At 39.1% G+C, this 20,409-nt stretch overlaps 1 protein-coding gene across 1 annotated transcript in view; it reads left to right on the top strand.

Annotated features, from left to right (window-relative positions):
- Window positions 1-20,409, top strand: part of LOC133420767 (serine/threonine-protein phosphatase PP1-beta catalytic subunit) — a 32,590-nt gene extending 12,181 nt beyond the window's left edge. Inside the window, exons 2-8 of the mRNA XM_061710568.1 lie at window positions 6,399-6,530; window positions 7,472-7,702; window positions 9,095-9,199; window positions 10,846-10,917; window positions 13,799-13,950; window positions 16,593-16,727; window positions 19,878-20,409. Of these exons, the coding sequence (XP_061566552.1) occupies window positions 6,399-6,530; window positions 7,472-7,702; window positions 9,095-9,199; window positions 10,846-10,917; window positions 13,799-13,950; window positions 16,593-16,727; window positions 19,878-19,982 (932 nt within the window). The 3' untranslated portion in view covers window positions 19,983-20,409. The remainder of the gene's footprint in view (window positions 1-6,398; window positions 6,531-7,471; window positions 7,703-9,094; window positions 9,200-10,845; window positions 10,918-13,798; window positions 13,951-16,592; window positions 16,728-19,877) is intronic.

Here is a 20,409-nt window from a genome sequence, read left to right as displayed (position 1 = left end):
TTCCAGTGTTTGAAACCTCATTGACTAAACTTGTGACATGCAGGGCGGTCTTAAAAGAGGACATTTCAGACGATGACTGGAAAATGATATGTGAAAAATCTCAGAAACAAACAGCAAATACAAATACAAAGCTACTCCAATATAATTGGTTAATGCAGACATATACAACTCCCATCAAATTAAATAAATATAACAATAATATACCTGATAATTCTTTCAAATGTAATGAGGTTCAGGGAACATTTGTCCACTGTGTCTGGGAATGTGACAAAATTAAAAAATTCTGGAGGGAGGTAATTAATAAAACCATGTTTATCCTGTCCTGTATGAATATTCCACTGGACCCTACGTTGTTATTGCAAAAACAAACTTGGGATGTACGAGGAAATCTGCAAAACGTTTAATCAATTCATTAAAAAAGGAGATATAGGGATGCTTCTACGGAAGGAAAATGCAGGGCAGGATACCTAAATATCAAAGTAGTGGTGAACCTTGGAAGGGGAAGGGTCTTGGAGGGCGACAGCAAAAGAGTAATTTTTGTTTATGTATATCTTTGGACTGTACAATACTGTCATTTGCTACTTTGTACTAATTTTGGACCTTATAAGAAGAGAGATGCAAAGAGAGAATGGATGTGGGTTGGGATGGGGGGAGGTTAAGACTGTTAAGTCAAAAGTTGTTGTGAAATGTCCCTTATAATAATATCCTGTGTGTAAATAAAAAAATCAATAAAGAAAAAAAGTTCCAGTGATTGGTCCTGCTGTCCATCCATCTTTCCCTTTTGATTTGACAAGCTCTTGGTTTTTCACATAGCGGCTCCTTAAATGCTTTTAATGAGCTTTGTTTGTGTTTTTTTTAGCAACATTTGCGCCAATCTTTGGAAACTGGAGCCATGCACGATGCGCAAAGTGCAGGTTTCTGTGTCGGATCTTCCAGCATAAAAATATTGTCGACTTAATGCTAATAATAGATGGCTAGTGCTATCCAACAGTTTATGTGCCACTGGCCACTCAAAACGGGAAGTTACAAGGCATAAATTCAACAAATTCCTGTACTGGCTTTAAAAGCAACAAAGAACAATTAAAATGTTATTTGTTTCTTAAATTGCACGGTGTGGGACGGCGTAGAGAACTCTAGTTTCAGCAGTACCAGCAAACTGCACCTTTTCGTGAACATGCATTTGAATGCTAATATAGACTTTCCCTTCATAATTCAGCATAATTGAATCGCTCTGTTATCCATAAATGCCTTCATTTGTAAAACTTAGCAACACTAGACAAATGTGTGAATTTGGTTGTTTTGTTTTTTATCTAGAAAAAAAACCCTCAAAATGCAGATTTTTGCTTTTGTTTTTTTTCCTCCTTCCCCTCCTCAGTTTCTTTCAACAAACAATAAGTGAACATTGTTCAGCTGTCTCCACCACCTCTGCATGACATCCAGCTGGATTGTTATGGCTGTTGAAAAACTGACCCATTTTACTCATTATTTATTTAGCCTAAGAACGATCCAAACATGAACTTGTTAAAATTTCACTTCTACTGATTTATAAAAGACCTGATCTGTATCTGTGACTAAATCCACAAGGATTAGTATACATATTGTTAGTTTATCACACAATATATATTTCTATGTCTGTATTCAGTTTAATAGAAATATTTCTGGCCAGAATCTGATTTTGATTGCCTGTTTAAACATTGTACAGATTTCTAAATGTTTTAAAACTTATTTGTGTATCTAACATAAATGAAATGGATACAAAGTAACGATTGTGGTGCATTTGAATAGAAGCAGAGGCTGCATCAGTGTGTTTTGGTGCAAGTGGGGTTTCTGCAAGGCCCTCTGATGCAGTATGTGTTATTATGCAGGGTGTAGGCTGGAGGAGGAATTCATCTGCACATCGCTTCCCTTCCCCTCTCCGATACCACAACTACTATCCTCACACACACCTTGGTGGCTGGAAAATGGCTTTGCTGGGTTTCCATGGTGATCAGATGGAGACATAACCTTTTTTTTCTTTCTTTTTGGGTGGGGGTGCAATCTTTTGTCCCTCTCCTCCATGACATGGTGAAGCTGCAGTGATGTGGAGACGGGCAAGTGCTGGGATGAGTGTGGGGGTGGGGGGGGGTACAATCTGAAGTCAAGGTCACTGGATCACAAGGAGTAACAGAAAGTGTTGACGCGAGTGTGTCCCACTCTCTGACTCACACTCATATTATGATGAAAGGTGATCCTCCCGGGTGGCTGCTGCTCGCTGCAGTTGGTTGTTTATCTGCATCTCTGTCCCACCATCAGCTGAGCCTCCACAGATGTGCAAATACGCCATCGCAGGGCTAGAAAGCAGGTGTGTCAATTCCTAACTCGACAGTCAACACACACACCTCAAGAGATGCAGACACGCCTTACTTGTACATTGTTGTCAAAGGTTATAGAGGGAATGTGCATGACGTCACAGATGTGACTTCACAGCGGGTTAGGCCCACTGAGTGGCAGAAAGACTGAGTGGCAGAAAGACTGAGTGGCAGAAAGACTGAGTGGCAGCGTAGACTTTTAGTTTGAGCAACTCGAAAACATCTAAAATGGGAAAGAGCTGTTGTGCAATCGACTGTACTCATAGATTTAGCAAGAAATCGGAGTTATCGTAAAAATGAGCTTAAGAGAGACAAATGGATCACTGCAATTCGCAGAAACAACTGGATTCCAGGCACCGAAACGTGGATTTGCGGTTCCCATTTTGTATCAGGTAATGTTGGATTTTTGGGTAGCTAACGTTAAACGGTCAAATCATAAAGTTCGGTGTCCTCATTACTTTAATTTCAACAGAAAATCCTGCCTTGAAGTAGGACCAAGCGTCAAGACTTTTGTATGCCTTCAAGCTTTGCTTCGTGTATTTCCCCGGCATAGAAATTAAGTCCATATAAATATCAGGAAACTGGATTCGTGGCCAGATATTAATGTCCATGGACCACTGTCAAGTCAAACTGCCTTTAATTTTTTCAGTTTCCAGCCCTACCTTTTGAAAAAGGCTGGGTATCGATTCAAATGTCATGAATCGATTCCGATTCTTAAGATTCAGAATCGATTATCAGGATTCGATTCGATCCGATATTGATTTGGGTTAGTGTTATTTAAAATGTTTTTTGAGCTGTTGCCTGAATTATACGACTATAAAATAAGTAGTTAAATAATAATTTTACAATAATTATTGTGAAATTATTATTCTCTAACCTCATTATCTATGCAGGATTCTGAGTGGGCGGGGCTATGATAATGAGGCATGTGCTGATTGGCTGCCTGAATGACACTATACACCGCTACGAAAAAATGGCGGAAGCTCCTGCCGGCGGAGTTAGTTGTGGGCGTGGTTTCACACATCGGAGGCCAACCTCTGTAAATTGCTCCCTCGTTACGTAACGACGGGCGCAAAATCTGAACGGCTCGTAGAAGCCACATCACACTGGATGGCTCATCCGGACGGCTGTACAGACACTGCAGAATTTGGTTGCTTTCCTCCTTCTCTGAGTTGGCAGGCTGAGGGGAGACCACTTTATATATGTTAAAGCAAAATAAAACGTGTTTTTCATAATAGGTCCCCTTTAAGATTACAGGCTGAAGTGTGTATAAAATACTGGGAAAGGTGGACTTTATATTCTGTGTAATGTAACTCATTGACTGTGAATGTAAAATCCTGTTTTGGGGGTTTTCTTTATTTTTATTAATGTATGCCCTAAGTCGAGCCGCTCGGTGGGCCTTAATTATAATACCACAGCCTTAATTATAAGGCTGTGGACTGTCATATTGGTGTGAATACACATTCACAACCTCTTCAGTGTCACAAGCAACTAACATTAAGATCCATTATTTTTCCTATTGTTGAATTCACCGCGCTCCCTCCCGCTGCGTCACTTCCGGTTCAGCTTTTTCAGATGCGGAAGTAAAATACTCTCACAAAAACAACTCCAGAGGTCACTGTAGTATATATTTATGCGTATTTCAATGAAAATTCAGTTCCTACATTATTTTCCTACACATTGATTCACAGGGGTCTCCAACCTGCAATATGCTCTTTAGGCAAGCGGCTCGTACAGTATACTGAAGCTACAGTCCTCCTGCAGCGGTCGCAGGTTAGAATCCCGGCCTGCGCACCTTTTGCTGCATGTCATCCCCATTCTCTCTCTCTACCCCCTTCCCGTCTGCAACTTGAATAAAGGGCCACTAGAGCCACAAAAAATCTAAAAAAAAAATAAAAAATGTATGCCCTAAGTCAACCTGTTTGTTCTCTTATTTTATTTTTTATTTTATTTATTTTTTGCTTCCTTTATTGTTGGAAAAAACTTGAAATCACCAATTAAGGGAAAGTTGAAAAAAAAAAAAAAAAAGGTGCTATGGCCCTTGGTTTTTCAGTTTCCAGCCGTACCTTTTGAATCATCTAAATATATTCCAGATCTGAGCGTTCCCGGGAGAACGTGTTCTGGAGGATGTGCTTGGCTCCGGTGCAGGGGACAAGCTGAGAGTGTTTATCACTTCAAAATATTTGTTGCCTAAGCTCCCAGGGCAGATATAGAAGGGTCATATTGCATCTGCACACACACACACACACACACACACACACACACACACACACACACACACTGGTGCTGCCGCTCCACATACTGTACTGTCGTCCTCAAAGACATGGATGTGAGACGCATTTAGAGTTGCAGTGATTCACCTGGTGTGATCTGGTGCACGTTCTGCCGTTCATGCACGCTCTCTCTGAAAGCAGGGCCACTGTCTCCTTAAAGAAAACCGACCTCCTGACTGTGGAGCCGTGACATTCCCTGGCCGTTTCTGCGTTTGACCTACCTATCAAGTGATCAGACTTCCAAAACACTGCTGTGGTGTCGTCTGACAGCAGCAGTTTTGATCAGCACTGGCCGACTATTGTGGTTTATCAGGCGGGGAGTAATTGGAGGTGGATGTAGTGCTGTATTTCTTTTTTTTTTTATGTAAAAAGAGCAGCAGGACGGTACAGGTCTGCCATTAAAACATGATGGACAGGACCACACTTGTTCACCAGAGACTGTTCAATGTCTTTATGAAAGCAAACTTTATTTTGAAAGGTTTAGAGTCCCCAAGAGCAACTACAAAGTTCCTGTGTTTGTACAAATGTTGCAGCAGTTTTAGAATGATCTGTTCATAATTATATGTAAAAAGAAAAAGTGTGCACATGTCTAAAATGTCCCATAGGTGGTATTTGTGTTTGTAGTCCTGTTGAAAATCCCCTTGATCCGTTTGTTAGTGGAGACTTTTGTTGTCATTTATTAAAAATGAAAGTCATCTTGAATAATTATCTTAAATAACTGCAGTTACAATATTAGACAAATCTCAACCAATCCGTTACATCATTGCACTGTATTTACATCACGGGATATCAAATGTGGATTAAGGCAAATTAACTCCAACATCTAATTTTATTTTTTTTTTTTAACTTTTCTCATCGCTGCCTCTAATCTTAATTTACAGAAATGATCAAGAAAGAAGTGAAACATTTTTGGTTTGCTAAATAAACGAGCCTAGAACAAGGAGATAAGCAAAGGAGAGATTTAGTTGCTTCTTCAAAATCAGCCACTTTTCTCCTAGAAATGTGTTTTTAAGATATTTAGTCATTCCTTCATTTAATCCTTATACAGAGTTCGTACGTTTTGAAAAAACCTGGAAAAGTCATGGAATTTAAAAATGTCATTTTCAAGGCCTGGAAAAGTTTTGGAAAAATAAGTTCACCCCAAAAGTTTTGGAAAAGTCATGGAATTTATTTTTCTCACTTAATGATAACATTTAGTAATTACAGCCTATAAGGTAGATTTAAAATTGATCATTAAATATTTCGTATCGAAAAGTCTCACGCCTTTGCACGCGTGACGTGCCGAGCATCTTGCGCATCATGCAGATCGGATCGAGTGGCCACATTCTCCAATAGTTATTTAGTTATATTAGATTACTATAAATTATATACTATATATACTACAACATATTGCTGGTATATCAGTGTTAGTTTAAACAAATGTTTATTTTGTATAAAACCACAATTGTCATTAGATCTCCACTGTAGTGACTTTTTACATAGTTTTATTCCTATATTTCATTCATACATTGTTGTTTTAGAGGTCATGTATAGTCATGGAAACTTGCTGCCAAGTCATGGGAAAGTCATGGAAATGTGTTGGTTAAAATGTGTATGAACCCTGCTAATACCTGTATATGGATGGAATAACAGCTAATTTAGCTGAAAAGTAACTAAGTTATGTCTCTCCAACCCGTACTTGTAACTCTGGAGCAGCTTGTGCCGAGCAGAGAGCAGGTTGTTGGGTCTGCATCAGTCTGTCATCCCCGTGACCGGAGTTGTGCTCTTGTCCCGACAGTGCGAGGATGTCGACCCGGGAAGATCGTCCAGATGACGGAGGCCGAGGTGCGCGGCCTCTGCATCAAGTCGCGGGAGATCTTCCTCAGCCAGCCCATCCTGCTGGAGCTGGAGGCCCCGCTGAAAATCTGCGGTCAGTGCCCTCATTTCTTGTAAACGTTTACATGAACATGTTTACATCAGCTGAGGTTGATGAATAAATGCACAATGTGGAGTTCCACATAGTAAAAACTTTTTTTTTGTAAGTTTTCTTCCGTATCAAATGAATCCAGTGACTGTTCTTGTGTTGCAAACAGTTGCTCATCACTAGGTTTTGAAAAAATCAATTTCAAAAATCGATTTGTATGTCTAAAGATGGATTTTTATTTATTTTTTTTATTATTACATTACAACTTTTGGTATTTTTTTTGTTTATGCCCAAAAAAGGAATGTTTTGTTGGACACGAGAATAACTTGTGCCATGTTTTTGCCTTTAAATATATTTGAAAGTATGAAAACATTAAAGTTTTCAGTTATAATTGGATAAATTGTCTATATTTCATTACGTTATATACTGTAATGGGGTTACATTTGCATAAAATGCTAAAAACAAAATTCTCAAAAATTAAAAACCGAAATAGACCGAAAATGGAAAAAACAAAAACGGAATGTGGGAAAAAACTAAAACTGATTTCATACGTCTCTGTTTCTTCCCTGGATCTGTTTGGTAATAATGACCCACGATGTTTCTGAAAGCAGTTCTATCAGCATTCTGGGAGCTGATTGGTCCTTACAGCATCATTAGCTGCCAGTACTTGCTGTTGAATCTCAATATAATACTAGTATTCATATGTTGCATAACTGCACAGTCATATAATTCATGCAACAGCTCAAAAAACAGTTTTAATAACATTAACCCAAATCAATATCGGAATGGAATCGGATCGAGTCAAATCTTGATAATCGATTCTGAATCTTAAGAATTGGAATCGATTCTTGACATTTGAATCGATCCCCAGCCCTGCTCATCACCAGTGTTGTAAAAATGTGTAGTTTCCCTCTTTCTATCCACCTCCTTTCTCTTCCCACTCCCAGGTGATATCCACGGCCAGTACACAGACCTGCTGAGGCTCTTCGAGTACGGCGGGTTCCCTCCGGAGGCCAACTACCTGTTCCTGGGGGACTACGTGGACCGAGGGAAGCAGTCGCTGGAGACCATCTGCCTGCTGCTGGCGTACAAGATCAAATACCCCGAGAACTTCTTCCTGCTCCGGGGCAACCACGAGTGCGCCTCCATCAACCGCATCTACGGCTTCTATGACGAGTGTGAGCATGCCGCACTTGTACAGAGACAATGGAGTAGAGTGTGATTCATTTTTGGTTCCCTCTGTGGTAGATCAGGCTCTGTGCAATGTGTGGCTGTGCACGTAACACTATCAACTATTAATTACATTTACTTCAGAGAAAAGTATGTAGGAGCACAGTAGATATACTCCCATCAAGTATAAATACTGCAGAACCATTCTAAGGTTATGCTCATCGGGTATTAGAAATAAATTGGGTAAATTCAATGTCAAATAAGTGACAGATATACCAACTGGTTTACCTAAATTGAATGATTTTTCTATTCTTTCTTTTTCTTTAGTCTGATCAGCTGCTGATCAATGTTAGTTGGTCTGCGTCATATACTCACCCACCCTTTAACATTGCTGAGGGTTTCTTTTTTGTTTTGTCTGCATACATATTAATGGTTAATACCAAGTTGGTAAAAACCTAAAGCATATATGTATATATATATATATATATATATATATATATATATATATATATATATGTATGCATTTTAATATATAACAATTTAATATATAACATATATAATTTTTTTTTTTTCATACATTTATATAGATACATATATTACGAGTATTAGGGCCATGCAGGAGAAAAGGTATTTTAGAGGGGAAGTTTGTTTTTATATTGTGCACTTCGAGAAAAAAGTCGAAATGTTGAGATTAATTTTGAAATACAATTTCAAGAATAAAGTAGAAATTTTGTGAATAAAGTAGAAATTTTGCCTTTTTTCTCAACATTTCAACTTTATTCACAAAATTTTGACTTTTTTCTCAACATTTCGACTTTTCTCAAAATTGTACTCCAACATTAATCTCGACATTTCGACTTTTTTCTCGAAGTGCATAATGAAAAAAACTTCCTCCTCTAAAATATTATTTTTATTTTTCTCCTGCCTGGCCCCAATACTCTTCCGTACGGGTGTGTGTGTGTGTGTATATATATATATATATATATATATATATATATATATATATATATATATATATATATATATATATATATATGCATTTTTTTTGCTGATGGTTTCTGATGGAGTGAAGCAGCAAATGCCTCAGCCTGGAATACCAAGACATACCTTTTTTAAAAAGCAAAATAAAGAAAACCCAATAGGCACGTCATGATGAAAGTCACCGAGGATCAGGTGGGAGGAGTTGTTCGCTGTGATTACAGAATAGTAAATAAAGTAGCTTATACGGCAATTATAAGGCAAAAATACCCGGTGGAGTTAGACTAGATCCATCACCCTGTTAACAGACAGGAGGCAAAAATCACAACTGAGAATGTAAAATCACTGCATCTCTACAAACAAGCACCACATGACGTCGTACACGGTGTTATTGAACGACCTCCTGCCCTCTGACCCTGCAGGTAAACGCAGGTTCAACATCAAACTCTGGAAGACGTTCACCGACTGCTTCAACTGCCTCCCCATTGCTGCCATAGTTGACGAGAAGATCTTCTGCTGTCACGGAGGTATTTGTGTTGACGTATCGCTGGTGCCGTGTTTCTGGTTCTCTTGCATGCTTCTGTTCACACATCTGGAGCCTTTTGATTGGTGCTGCTGCCTTCCTGCACCCACCGCTGTAAACCCTGTAAACACGTAGTCTCCCAGGTTATCTGGAGTAGGAAGCTGGACGTCCACCGCCCTCAAAAGCTTCATAAGCTTATTTTATTCACTTCACTAATATTGATTTTATTTTTTGATATATTAGAATAACGTGTGATAAGTCAATCGTTTTCACTACTTTCATGCGTTAAAGCACCTTAAGGCAGTTTAAGCTGCTTTACACAATGAAAACATGAAAAAGGAGTTTCACTGCAGTGGCACAATCAAGCAAGTTAGAATGAAGCTAGAGTAACAGTGTAGTACTGAAATGAACATTGTTTAAATTCAGAATGGTTTGAATAATTCAGTTAAAAGCAGCTGTAAACAAACAAGTTTTTAACCCTTTTCTAGGACGGTCAATAAAATACTTGAAATTTCAACTCTTATTGGAGTTATTGGAGAATGTTACAGGACCTCTCTCAGCTCTTCAGAGGTGTCAAAAGTATTCACATTCATTACTCGGGTAGAAGTATAGATACTAGAGTTTAAAAATACTCCTGTAGAAGTTGAAGTATCAACTCAAGTTTTTTACTCAAGTAAAAGTATAAAAGTACTGGTTTCAAAACTACTTCAAGTATAAAAGTAAAAGTAATGTAAGGGGGAAAAAAGCCATTAAGGACAAAAGCCATTGAAAATGAATGCATCTTAGTATAATACAAATATATTAAAGAACCATATATGTGTACTATTGAGAATTAACATGTGTTTCAGAGAGCAGGAGATATGATGACTAGTTGCCTATAAGTATTGTAATGGTGCAAAAAGTCAAACTTCAGAGGCATGTTATCATTTATCCTAACCTTTATTGGAATGTACATCCAAGTTTAGTTGCAGGAATCTGAGGGAACGGATGTAAAAACAAAACTGGACAAGAACATCTGAAACAACCACAACCAAATTCACTCTATCCAGATGGAGCAATTTAACTGGATAGTTTTTTTTAAAGGCCAAAATGAAATAGAGTAACGAGGCTGTTTTTAAAATGTAAGGAGTAAAAAGTACAGATAATTGCGTGAAAATGTAAGGAGTAAAAGTAAAAAGTCGTCTGAAAAATAATTACTGCAGTGAAGTATAGATAACCAAAATTTCTACTTAAGTAAGGTAACGAAGTATTTGTACTTCGTTACTTGACACCTCTGCAGCTCATTTGTAATAACTATAAAGTGTAGTTCCTCTGAAGTGATCAGATACGGTCACTTAACCTGGATTTAAATGAACTGGGAGTTTCAGCTTCCTGCAGGTTTCTGGACGTTGGTTCCAGATCTGTGGAGCATAGAAGCTGAAAGCTGCTTCTCCATGTTTGGTTCTGGTTCTGGGGAAACAGAGCAGACCTGAACCAGGAGAGGTCTGGATGGTTGCTACGGCAACAACAAGTCCCTGATGTATTTTGGTCCTGAACCATTCAGTGATTCATAAAGTATTTTAAAGTGTGTTCCCGGAGGTGCAGGAGGCCGGTGAAGACTGTCAGATCTAAGTTTATTATTATTTATTTATGTTGTGGTGTCGCCCGCAGGTCTTTCTCCTGACCTACAGTCCATGGAGCAGATCAGACGCATCATGAGACCCACAGACGTTCCTGACACAGGTAGCTCTTCATTTCTAGGTCCTCATGGTTGGACCATCACTTATTTAGTGCCAGAGGGGAAATGTAACTCCAAGCAACTTCAGACTTCACAACAACGTCCTCCCCACTCGCTGAGCAACAATGTCTGTACCAGTTTGCCATTCGACCCAGATGAGACCAGATCAGAATCTGATATATTTATGTCGCCGGCCGCATGGACTAATAAATGGACCAGTCGACTGGGAGATTACATCCTTAGCTCCACAGAACTGCTCACTGGATATTTTCTCTTTTTCAGACCGTTCTCTGTAAACCCTAGAGATGGTTGTGGGTGAAAATCCCAGCAGATCAGCAGTTTCTGAAATACTCAGACCAGCCCGTCTGGCACCAACAACCACGCCACGTTCAAAGTTATTTAAATCACCTTTCCTCCCCATTCTGATGCTGGTTTGAACTGCAGCAGATCGTCTTGACCACGTCTACATGTCTACATGCATTGAGTTGCTGCCATGTGATTGGCTGATCAGAGATTTGCGTTCCTTTTCACTAAACTGTCATACTTGGTGTAAGGTACCATGCTTGTTTATAAAACTAAGCTGGTTCCTTATCTCATTGTTATGTCCTTTATGTCCTGTATTTGCATGATAAAGACCAGTTTGTGACATCAGCCTAGTGGCTGTTATAGTTTCATAGGAGCCTAATGATGCTCTTTATTTATTTTTATTTGCTTTTATTTTTCCTTTATTTAACTAGGCAAGCAAATTAAGAACAAATTTCTTATTTTCAAGTGCAGCCTAGGGGGGTAAGGGGGGGGAGCTAAGATGAAAAAGAACAAAGTTATATAAATACATTAAAAACACAATACAAAAGATAAAACAATTAATTAAGTAATTCAAACAGTCAGTATGCATGAAGGAGGACTAAAGGCAAGTGCAGGAGTCTGTTGTACTTAATAAAAGATGTAGTTTGAAGGTGGAGATGGAAGTGAGAACAGAAAGTTTAAGGGTATTTTGTAGGGTGTTCCAATCAGAGGCTGCAGCGAACCGGAAGGCATTGCGCCCAAAAGTGGTGCGGACTTTGGGGATGGAGAGATAGATGAAGGCACTGGACCTTAGAGTGCGGGCAGGTTGTGAGAGGTGCAGAAGAGAGGAGAGGTAGGGAGGAGTAATGCCGAGGATAGATTTGTAGATGAGCAGAAACCAGTGATGGAGCCGTCTGGTGTGAAGGGAGGTCCAGTCTACCAGGTTATAGAGGTCGCAGTGGTGAGTGGTGAAAGGAGCCCCAGTTGCAAAACGGATGGCTGAATGATGGAGTGGGTCCAGTTTACTGAGAGTAGAGTGAGGTGCGATTCTATAAATGGTGTCACCGTAGTCGAAAATGGGCAGAATGGTCATTTTGACGAGTGTGTGTTTGGCTGCACGGGTGAAGGAGGCCTTGTTCCGGTAGAGAAAGCTTCTAGTTTAAGGCTCACAATGACCTGTAACAATGATATAGGAGGGGTTTATTATACATTTCCTGAATCCTTATGGTCCTGTGATTATTCCAGTTTTTGTATCTCTGTTGTTCCTAGATGACACGGGGCTAAAATATATATCATTTAGGCAAAAATTGTGTAAAAATATGTGTTGTTTATAGTATATATCTTCAATGAATGCTTAAAAGGTCCCCTTTAAAACGATACCAAAGACAATATTGTGAAACATTGACAGATATCCTGTACATGAGTCTAAACCAGGATATACAGCAGCATCTGAAATGTAATTTTATCATGAGCTGATAACTATGATACAGCTGCCACTCAGGAAGGGTTTTCTTACCAAAATATCATCTAGAGACATGGATATTTTCAAAAATCATAAGTAAGTTTTGTCACCTTGAGTGGAGTTGAAATGGAAGTGAAATGTTGGACTATTCATGGCTGGACTTCAGATGAAACCCCCTGGAAGTTCTACGTAACTCCTGCTGAACCAAAGAAAGTGAGACCTCCCGCAATCTTTGCCCCCTCTTCAGTAAACCTTCCTGTTCTTGTCCTTTTAAGGGATGCGGACGGCTGCCGTCTCATAAATCCTCTTACGGTCTGTTACCCTCTCCTAGTGTCTGGCTGGAAGTGCAGTGTGTAGAGGGGGGTTCTCGTGGGCCCAGAGCTTCATCACTGATCATCTCTCTTTAAGGCCCCGTTTACACGGAGCAAAAACGGAGGCGTTTTCATGCGTTTTGGCCGTTCGTTTACACGAAAACGCAGCTCAAAGCCCCCAAAAACGATCATTTCTGAAAACTCCGGCCAAAGAGGAGATTTTCAAAAACTCAGTTTTCACGTTTGCGTCTAAACGGAGGAAAACAGAGGAAAACGGAGATTTAAGCTTCAGAACGTCACATTATGCATCAGAACTCACCAGCGTCATGTGTGCGACCTGTGTTTACAATTAGTTTGGCCACCGTCAATATTTTCTTGTATTTTACCTGTTTTATATTCTATATAAAAGACTCTCGTTCCGTCTTGGAAGTAAAGCCTGAATTATGGTCCCGCGTTAGATCGACGCAGAGCCTACGGCGTAGGGTACGCGGCGATGTGCGCCGTACGGTGTGCGTCGCCGCGTACCCTACGCCGTAAGCTCTACGTTGGTGTAACGCGGAACCATAAATCAGCCTTAACTGGAAGTTACACGTGTGATTTGTTGATGTTTTTTCCAGGATTCTGATTGGCTGGCATGACGTTAACAGCGTTTTCATGCAGGTCCGTGTAAACGAGGATTTTTTTGAAAACGTAGAGGGGAAAATATCCGTTTTTGTAAATACCCGGCTACGTGTAAACGTGGCCTAAGTCTGATCCCAGGTCAGCAGGCAGACGCAGAGGGAGCTCCTCCCTGGTGGAAGACGTTAACGTGCCCCGTGTGACCCCCAGGTCTGCTGTGTGATCTGCTGTGGTCCGACCCGGACAAGGACGTCCAGGGCTGGGGGGAGAACGACCGCGGCGTCTCCTTCACCTTCGGAGCCGACGTGGTCAGCAAGTTCCTCAACCGCCACGATCTGGACCTGATCTGCAGAGCCCACCAGGTACCGGAGAGCCGGCAGCTCGCCACGTACAGGACTGTCTCAGGAAATTAGAATATGGGGATTTTCTGTAATGCAATTACTAAAACAAAAATGTCATACATTCTGGATTCATTACAAATCAGCTGAAATATTGCAAGCCTTTTATTATTTTAATATTACTGATCATGGTTTACAGCTTAAGAAAACTCAAATATCCTATCTCAAAAAAATAGAATATTCTGGGAATCTTTATCTTAAAATGTAAGCCATAATCAGAAATATTAAAATAATAAAAGGCTTGCAATATTTCAGTTGATTTGTAATGAATCCAGAATGTATGACTTTTTTTTTTTTTTTTTTTTTTTTTTTTTAAATTGCATTACAGAACATAAAGAACTTTATCACAATATTCTAATTTTCTGAGACAGACCTGTACAGTGGGGCAAAAAAGTATTTAGTCAGACACCAATTGTGCAAGTTTGCCCACTTAAAAATAAGAGAGGCCTGTAATTTTCATCACAGATATATCTCAACTATGAGAGACAGAATGAAAAAAAAAATCCAGAAAATCACATTGCCTGATTTTTAAAGAATCTTTGCAAATTATAGTGGAAAATAAGTATTTGGTCAATGACTAAAGTTCGTCTCAACACTTTGTTATATACTCTTTGTCTTCACAAGGTTTCCACACACTGTTGCTGGTGTTTTGGCCCGTTCCTCCATGCAGATCTCCTCTTGTGATCATTTTTACCCCACAGGGGGGGATCTGCGTGGAGCCCCAGATCCAGGGAGATTATCAGTGGTCTTAGTTCCATTTTCTAATAATTGCTCCCACAGTTGATTTCTTCACACCAAGCTGCTCCCCTATTGCAGATTCAGTCTTCCCAGCCTGGTGCAGGTCTACAGTGTAGTTCCTCACGTCCTTTGACAGCTCTCTGGTCTTGGCCATATTGGAGTTTGGAGTGTGACTGTTTGAGGTTGTGGACAGGTGTCTTTTATACTGATAACCAGTTAAAACAAGTGCCGTTGATACAAGTAACGAGTGGAGGACAGAGGAGCCTCTTAAAGGAGAAGTTACAGGTCTGGGAAAGACAGAAATCATGCTTGTTTGTAGGTGACCAAATACTTATTTTACAGAGGAATTTACCAATTAATTCAGTAAAAATCCTACAATGTGATTTCCTGGATTCTTTCCCCCCATTCTGTCTCTCATAGTTGTAGTTACCTATGATGAAGATTATGGCCTCTCTCATCTTTTTAAGTGGGAGAACTTGCACAATTGGTACTTTTTTGCCCCACTGTAAACATGACAAGACGTACAGTATAAATCTGCCATCCTTAAAACGCATACCGTATTTTCCGGACTATAAGTCGCTCCGCAGTACCAGCATAGCCACACCAGCCATAAAATGCAAAATAAAGAAGGAAAAAACATATTTACAGTAAGTCGCACTGGAGTATATTTTTTGGGGGAAATGTATTTTATAAAATCCAACACCAAGAACAGACATGTTATTAGTGAATGGGGGTAGGATTAAATAAGTTTACACTTCTTCCTACTCCTTTTTGCACATGTAAATGAAGATATTATTAAGTGTTAAAGGATGAAATTCTTTGTTTTTTTTGTGTCTTGTTTTCTTATCTTCTCTTTTAATTGTTGTCTTTTTACGACAGAGTATTAGGGCCAAACTAAGACAAAATAAAATAAAGTCGTAATATTACGAGAATAACGTCATAATGTTGCGAGAATGAAGTCGTAATATTACGAGAATAAAATCGTAATTTATGGAGAATAAAGTTGTAATATTATGAGAATATAATTTATGAGAACTCTAACAGGAAGAGCATCTTCTCTCTGTGTTTGAATGAGGAATATTGAGCATCTTTAGAAGTTATATTTATAATATATTTAGTATTACGACTTTATTCTCGAAATATTATGACTTTATTCTCGTAATTTTACGACTTTATTCTCATATTATTATGACTTTATTCTCGTCATTTCCATTTTTTTGTCTTAGTTTGGCCCTAATACTCCGTCGTATCTTTTACATGTACAAAATAAAATAAAATCAATCAATCTTGATTTAAAATAAAAATAGAATAGAGGCAACAACAGGCTGAATAATTGTACAGTTTGCTTACGTTACATGACACAACTGAGAACGTGCCTGGTATGTTAACATAACATATTAAGAGTTATTCAGATAACTATAGCATAAATAACATGCTAAGAAGTTTACCAAACCATCCGTGTAATTCCAAATAACTAAATTCCAGTGAAATCTTCATCCCCGGTGTCACTTTTAAACAACTCCTAACTCCGGAGGTAGAAGAGGCAGCTTCCTCTTCTACGTCGCTTACGTCAGACTCATCGTCGGTTGCAGTTCACCTTCTTGGGGTTTAGTGTGAAAATAACATGTGAAATGATAAACCGGTAATAATGTGTTTAATAATTTCACACATAAGTCGCTCCAGGGTACAAGTCGCACCCCCGGCCAAACTATGGAGAAAAAAAACGTGACTTATAGTCCAGAAAATACGGTAGATTAATTTTTTCCGACAGCAATGTTTCCTAAATGTGTTGAAAGTTGATCAGAGCTGAGAGAACTGGTGTTGGAGTGAAGCTGCTCAGCTCACTGTCGTGTCCCTGACGCCCCCAGGTGGTGGAGGACGGATACGAGTTCTTCGCCAAGCGGCAGCTCGTCACTCTGTTCTCGGCTCCCAACTACTGCGGGGAGTTTGACAACGCCGGCGGCATGATGAGCGTGGACGAGACCCTGATGTGTTCCTTCCAGGTACGAGGACGCTCCTCCCCCGCCCTCCCAACAGGAAACCGGCCGAGCATTTCGCATTTTTATTTTTTGTACCTTAAATTTTTATTGAGTTTTCTCATATTTATAGACAAAAACAATAATGAAAACAAATGACATGTAAGAATAGCAATAATAACACTAACAGTCTGGAGATGAAACTGTTCACTTCACTATTCCTTGTAGCTTCAGTTCATGTTCATCAAAGATGTTCTTTCATTCTCACTATGAATGTCATTTTTTCCATGACATGGAATTTCAGATTTTTGAACTTGTAGCTCGTTAATTATAGGGCTGGGGATCCATTCAAATGTTAAGAATCGATTCGATTCCGATTCTTAAGATTCAGAATCGATTATCAAGATTTGATTCGATCCGATTTGATTCCGATATTGATTTGGGTTAGTGTTATTAAAACTGTTTTTTCAGCTGTTGCATGAATGATATGACTGTAGTTATGCAAAATATTAATACTAGTATTATATTGAGATTCAACAGCAAGTATTGTCAGCTAATGATGCTGTAAGGACCAATCAGCTCCCAGAATGCTGATAGAACTGCTTTCAGAAACATCGTGGGTTAGAATTACCAAACAGATCCAGGGAGGAAACAGAGATGGATGAAATTGGTTTTATTTTTTCCCACATTCCGTTTTTGTTTCATTTTCGGTCTATTTTGGTTTTTAATTTTTGAGCATTTTGGTTTTTAGCATTTTTTGCAAATGTAACCCCAAGACAGTATATAAAGTAATGAAATATAGACAATTTATGCAATTATAACCTAACACTTTAATGTTTTCATACCTTTAAACATATTTAAAGGCAAAAACATGGCACCAGTTATTCTCGTGTCCAACAAAACATTCCTTTTTAGGGGATAAACAAAAAAAATAACCAAAAGTTGTAATGATGAAAAAAAAAAAAAAAAATACATAAATAAATAAAAGGAAAAAAAATAAAAATAAAATAAAAAATTGATCTTTAGACATATAAATCGATTTTTAGGAATTAATGAGAAATCGATTTAGAATCGGAAAATTGATTTTTTTCAACACAGGCCTAGTTAATTAACATCTGAGAAATTGTAATTTTTTTTTAAACTATATTTCATCCAAAACAGGTAAGAATACAAATACGCAAAACAAAAACACATACAGGTACAGGACAAGAGGGGACACTAGAAAACAAACGGACAAACAGTACAAAACAACAAAGTCAATGTTTTTGCTCAGGTGTGTGTGTGTGTGTGTGTGTGTGTGTGTGTGTGTGTGTGTGTGTGTGTGTGTGTGTGTGTGTGTGTGTGTGTGTGTGTGTGTGTGTGTGTGTGTGTGTGTGTGTGTGTGTGTGTGTGTGTGTGTGTGTGTGTGTGTGTGTGTGTGTGTGTGTGTGTGTGTGTGTGTGTGTGTGTGTGTGTGTGTGTGTGTGTGTGTTAGGAGAGAGACAGCAGCTAAATAAGTAACTTAAAAAAAAAAAGGGTTTAAAAGGGGGAGTCATTAACGCAGGAAGGTAGTATGAAGTCTGCAGACTTCATACTACCAGCGGAACATCTATATGCAGATAATAACAGACAGATGAAAATAGAAAACTAAACAATAAAAGGATGTGTTTTCACTCTGTATGGAGAAGGAAAAAGAAGTGAAAAACTAGAGTTGCATGCTGGATGAACACGATGGCTGAAGTTCATACGGCCACGTCTTTAAAGATGCTGGCTCACCATGTTGGTTTCCTGTCGGTGATGTTATTTCCTGAAACTCTGGGTTGCTGGACGATGTGCTGCAGCTCTGATGTTGGACTGACTGTGGCTTTAAAAACCAGCCTCTCCGGTCTTATGGGAGTATCCTTCTCCCTTCAGCATGGACTCTCCCGGCCACACCTTTATGCTCCGTTATAAGCATCCATTCACGGCACCGCAGGACTGATGATTTACGTTTCCACACCTCACGTTTTGCTTTCTTTCTTTGCGTGTTTTGACTAAAATCTAGTTATACGTTTCCACCTCTGAGGTCTCTGGTTACTGACCTGAACCGGGTTGGGAGCAGTGACTCAGTAAATGTTACATGAGCTGTATCTTCTATGAAACCTTAGGCTGTAGTCAAGACTATTATTATTGTTAATAATATTAAAATACGACTTTTGCACCTACAGTCATGTAAAAAAGATTAAAAGGGGAACTTTTGGCAGCTAAAAGGGTACTAAAGAGAACCTAATTTAGTACCAGCGGGCCTTAATATTTGGCAAATACATGCTCAGATGGAAAACATCTTTCATTGTGCAGCTGTTTAGTACAAATGAAGCCAAAAAGAAAAATTGGGGCATCACCAAGTACCTTCACCATTCCTTAAATCGTATTCAGCAGCGCCCGTTTGATTTTATCAGTTCCTCATGGTTGCACAGGGATCTTTGCCTATTCTTCTTTACTTGGCATAATGGTGTATCAGGAGTTCATGGTCCACTCAGTGACTGCAAGGTTTAGTTTTTGTTAAAAAACCAGCGGTGAAAGAGTTAGGAGGCTCCTCTGAGGTTCTTTGCCTAATACGAAGACCCATTTTTGTGTTTTTGCACCAGAAAAATGAACCGAACAAACACATTAGAGGGCACACTGACCCTCACACATTACAGTATTGTGGAAAGTCAAAAGTCAACGCTTTAATGAGATTCATTTATACATTTTCTAGTGTCCTTAGATTCATTAAGCAAACTACAGGAAGCGTAGGAATGAATCCTAATGGAGTATAATGGTAAACATCTCGGGTCAGTTTGCCTAAAGAGCTAAATGTGTTTGGTTTTGGAGGAGCTCACACTAAATTCTGACCTCTGGTTATTTTGTGCTAAACATTGGGTGGTTTTGTTTTTGGTACCTGTGATCTAAAGGTTAACAGATGGGGGTTTTTGTTACCGACAAATCGCTAATATCACTGTCAAACTCAGTCATCTTTATTGTCAATTTTTCATAAAATACAAGAAATCGAAAGTATGTTTCCCTCTTGTCCGATATAAAATGAATAAAAAGATATAATAATAGTGCAAACAGATTAAATTAAATAGTTCAAAAGTTAATATTATTGTATTTTCTGTTGTATCCTAATAAAGAGAAAACCCCCAGCGCTAAATTCTGCTTCCCTGTGTCTGTCGTCAGATCCTGAAGCCATCTGAGAAGAAAGCCAAGTACCAATACGGAGGGATGAACTCCGGCCGCCCCATCACCCCCCCACGCACAGCCCAACCTCCAAAGAAACGATAGAGACGGGCAGAAAGGAGCAGACGATTGTCAGAGATCGTCTCCTACTGGTTTTCCACAACACAAAACGAGTAAAAGCAACACTTGGAGGAAGTACAACACAAACATTTGAAGACAAACCAAACAAGTTGGGTTTTTTTGCCCCCCCCCACTCCATTTAATCTCTTGAACTGCAGTTCTTCTTCCTTCTCATTGCCCCCACCCTCTCTCTGGATCTGTATAACATTTTCCAAAAGAAAGATGAGAAAACACAAGGGGTCATAGCATTTTTCCTCTTTTTTCCCTCCATTTTTGGTACTTTTTGTCGGCAACATCTAGTTTAGGTTAACACCCCCTCACCCCCCCTCCTGCTTGTACAGACAACAGGTATTAATGGCCATCGCTGGGTTTTCAATAAATAATACAGGTAATTAACCTGTCTGGTTGTTCA

The sequence above is a fragment of the Cololabis saira genome, chromosome 20 (genome assembly GCF_033807715.1).
Source record: "Cololabis saira isolate AMF1-May2022 chromosome 20, fColSai1.1, whole genome shotgun sequence".
Lineage (NCBI taxonomy): Eukaryota > Metazoa > Chordata > Actinopteri > Beloniformes > Belonidae > Cololabis > Cololabis saira.
Note: the sequence above shows the minus strand (reverse complement) of the source record. Positions and strands in the feature narration are given on the sequence as shown.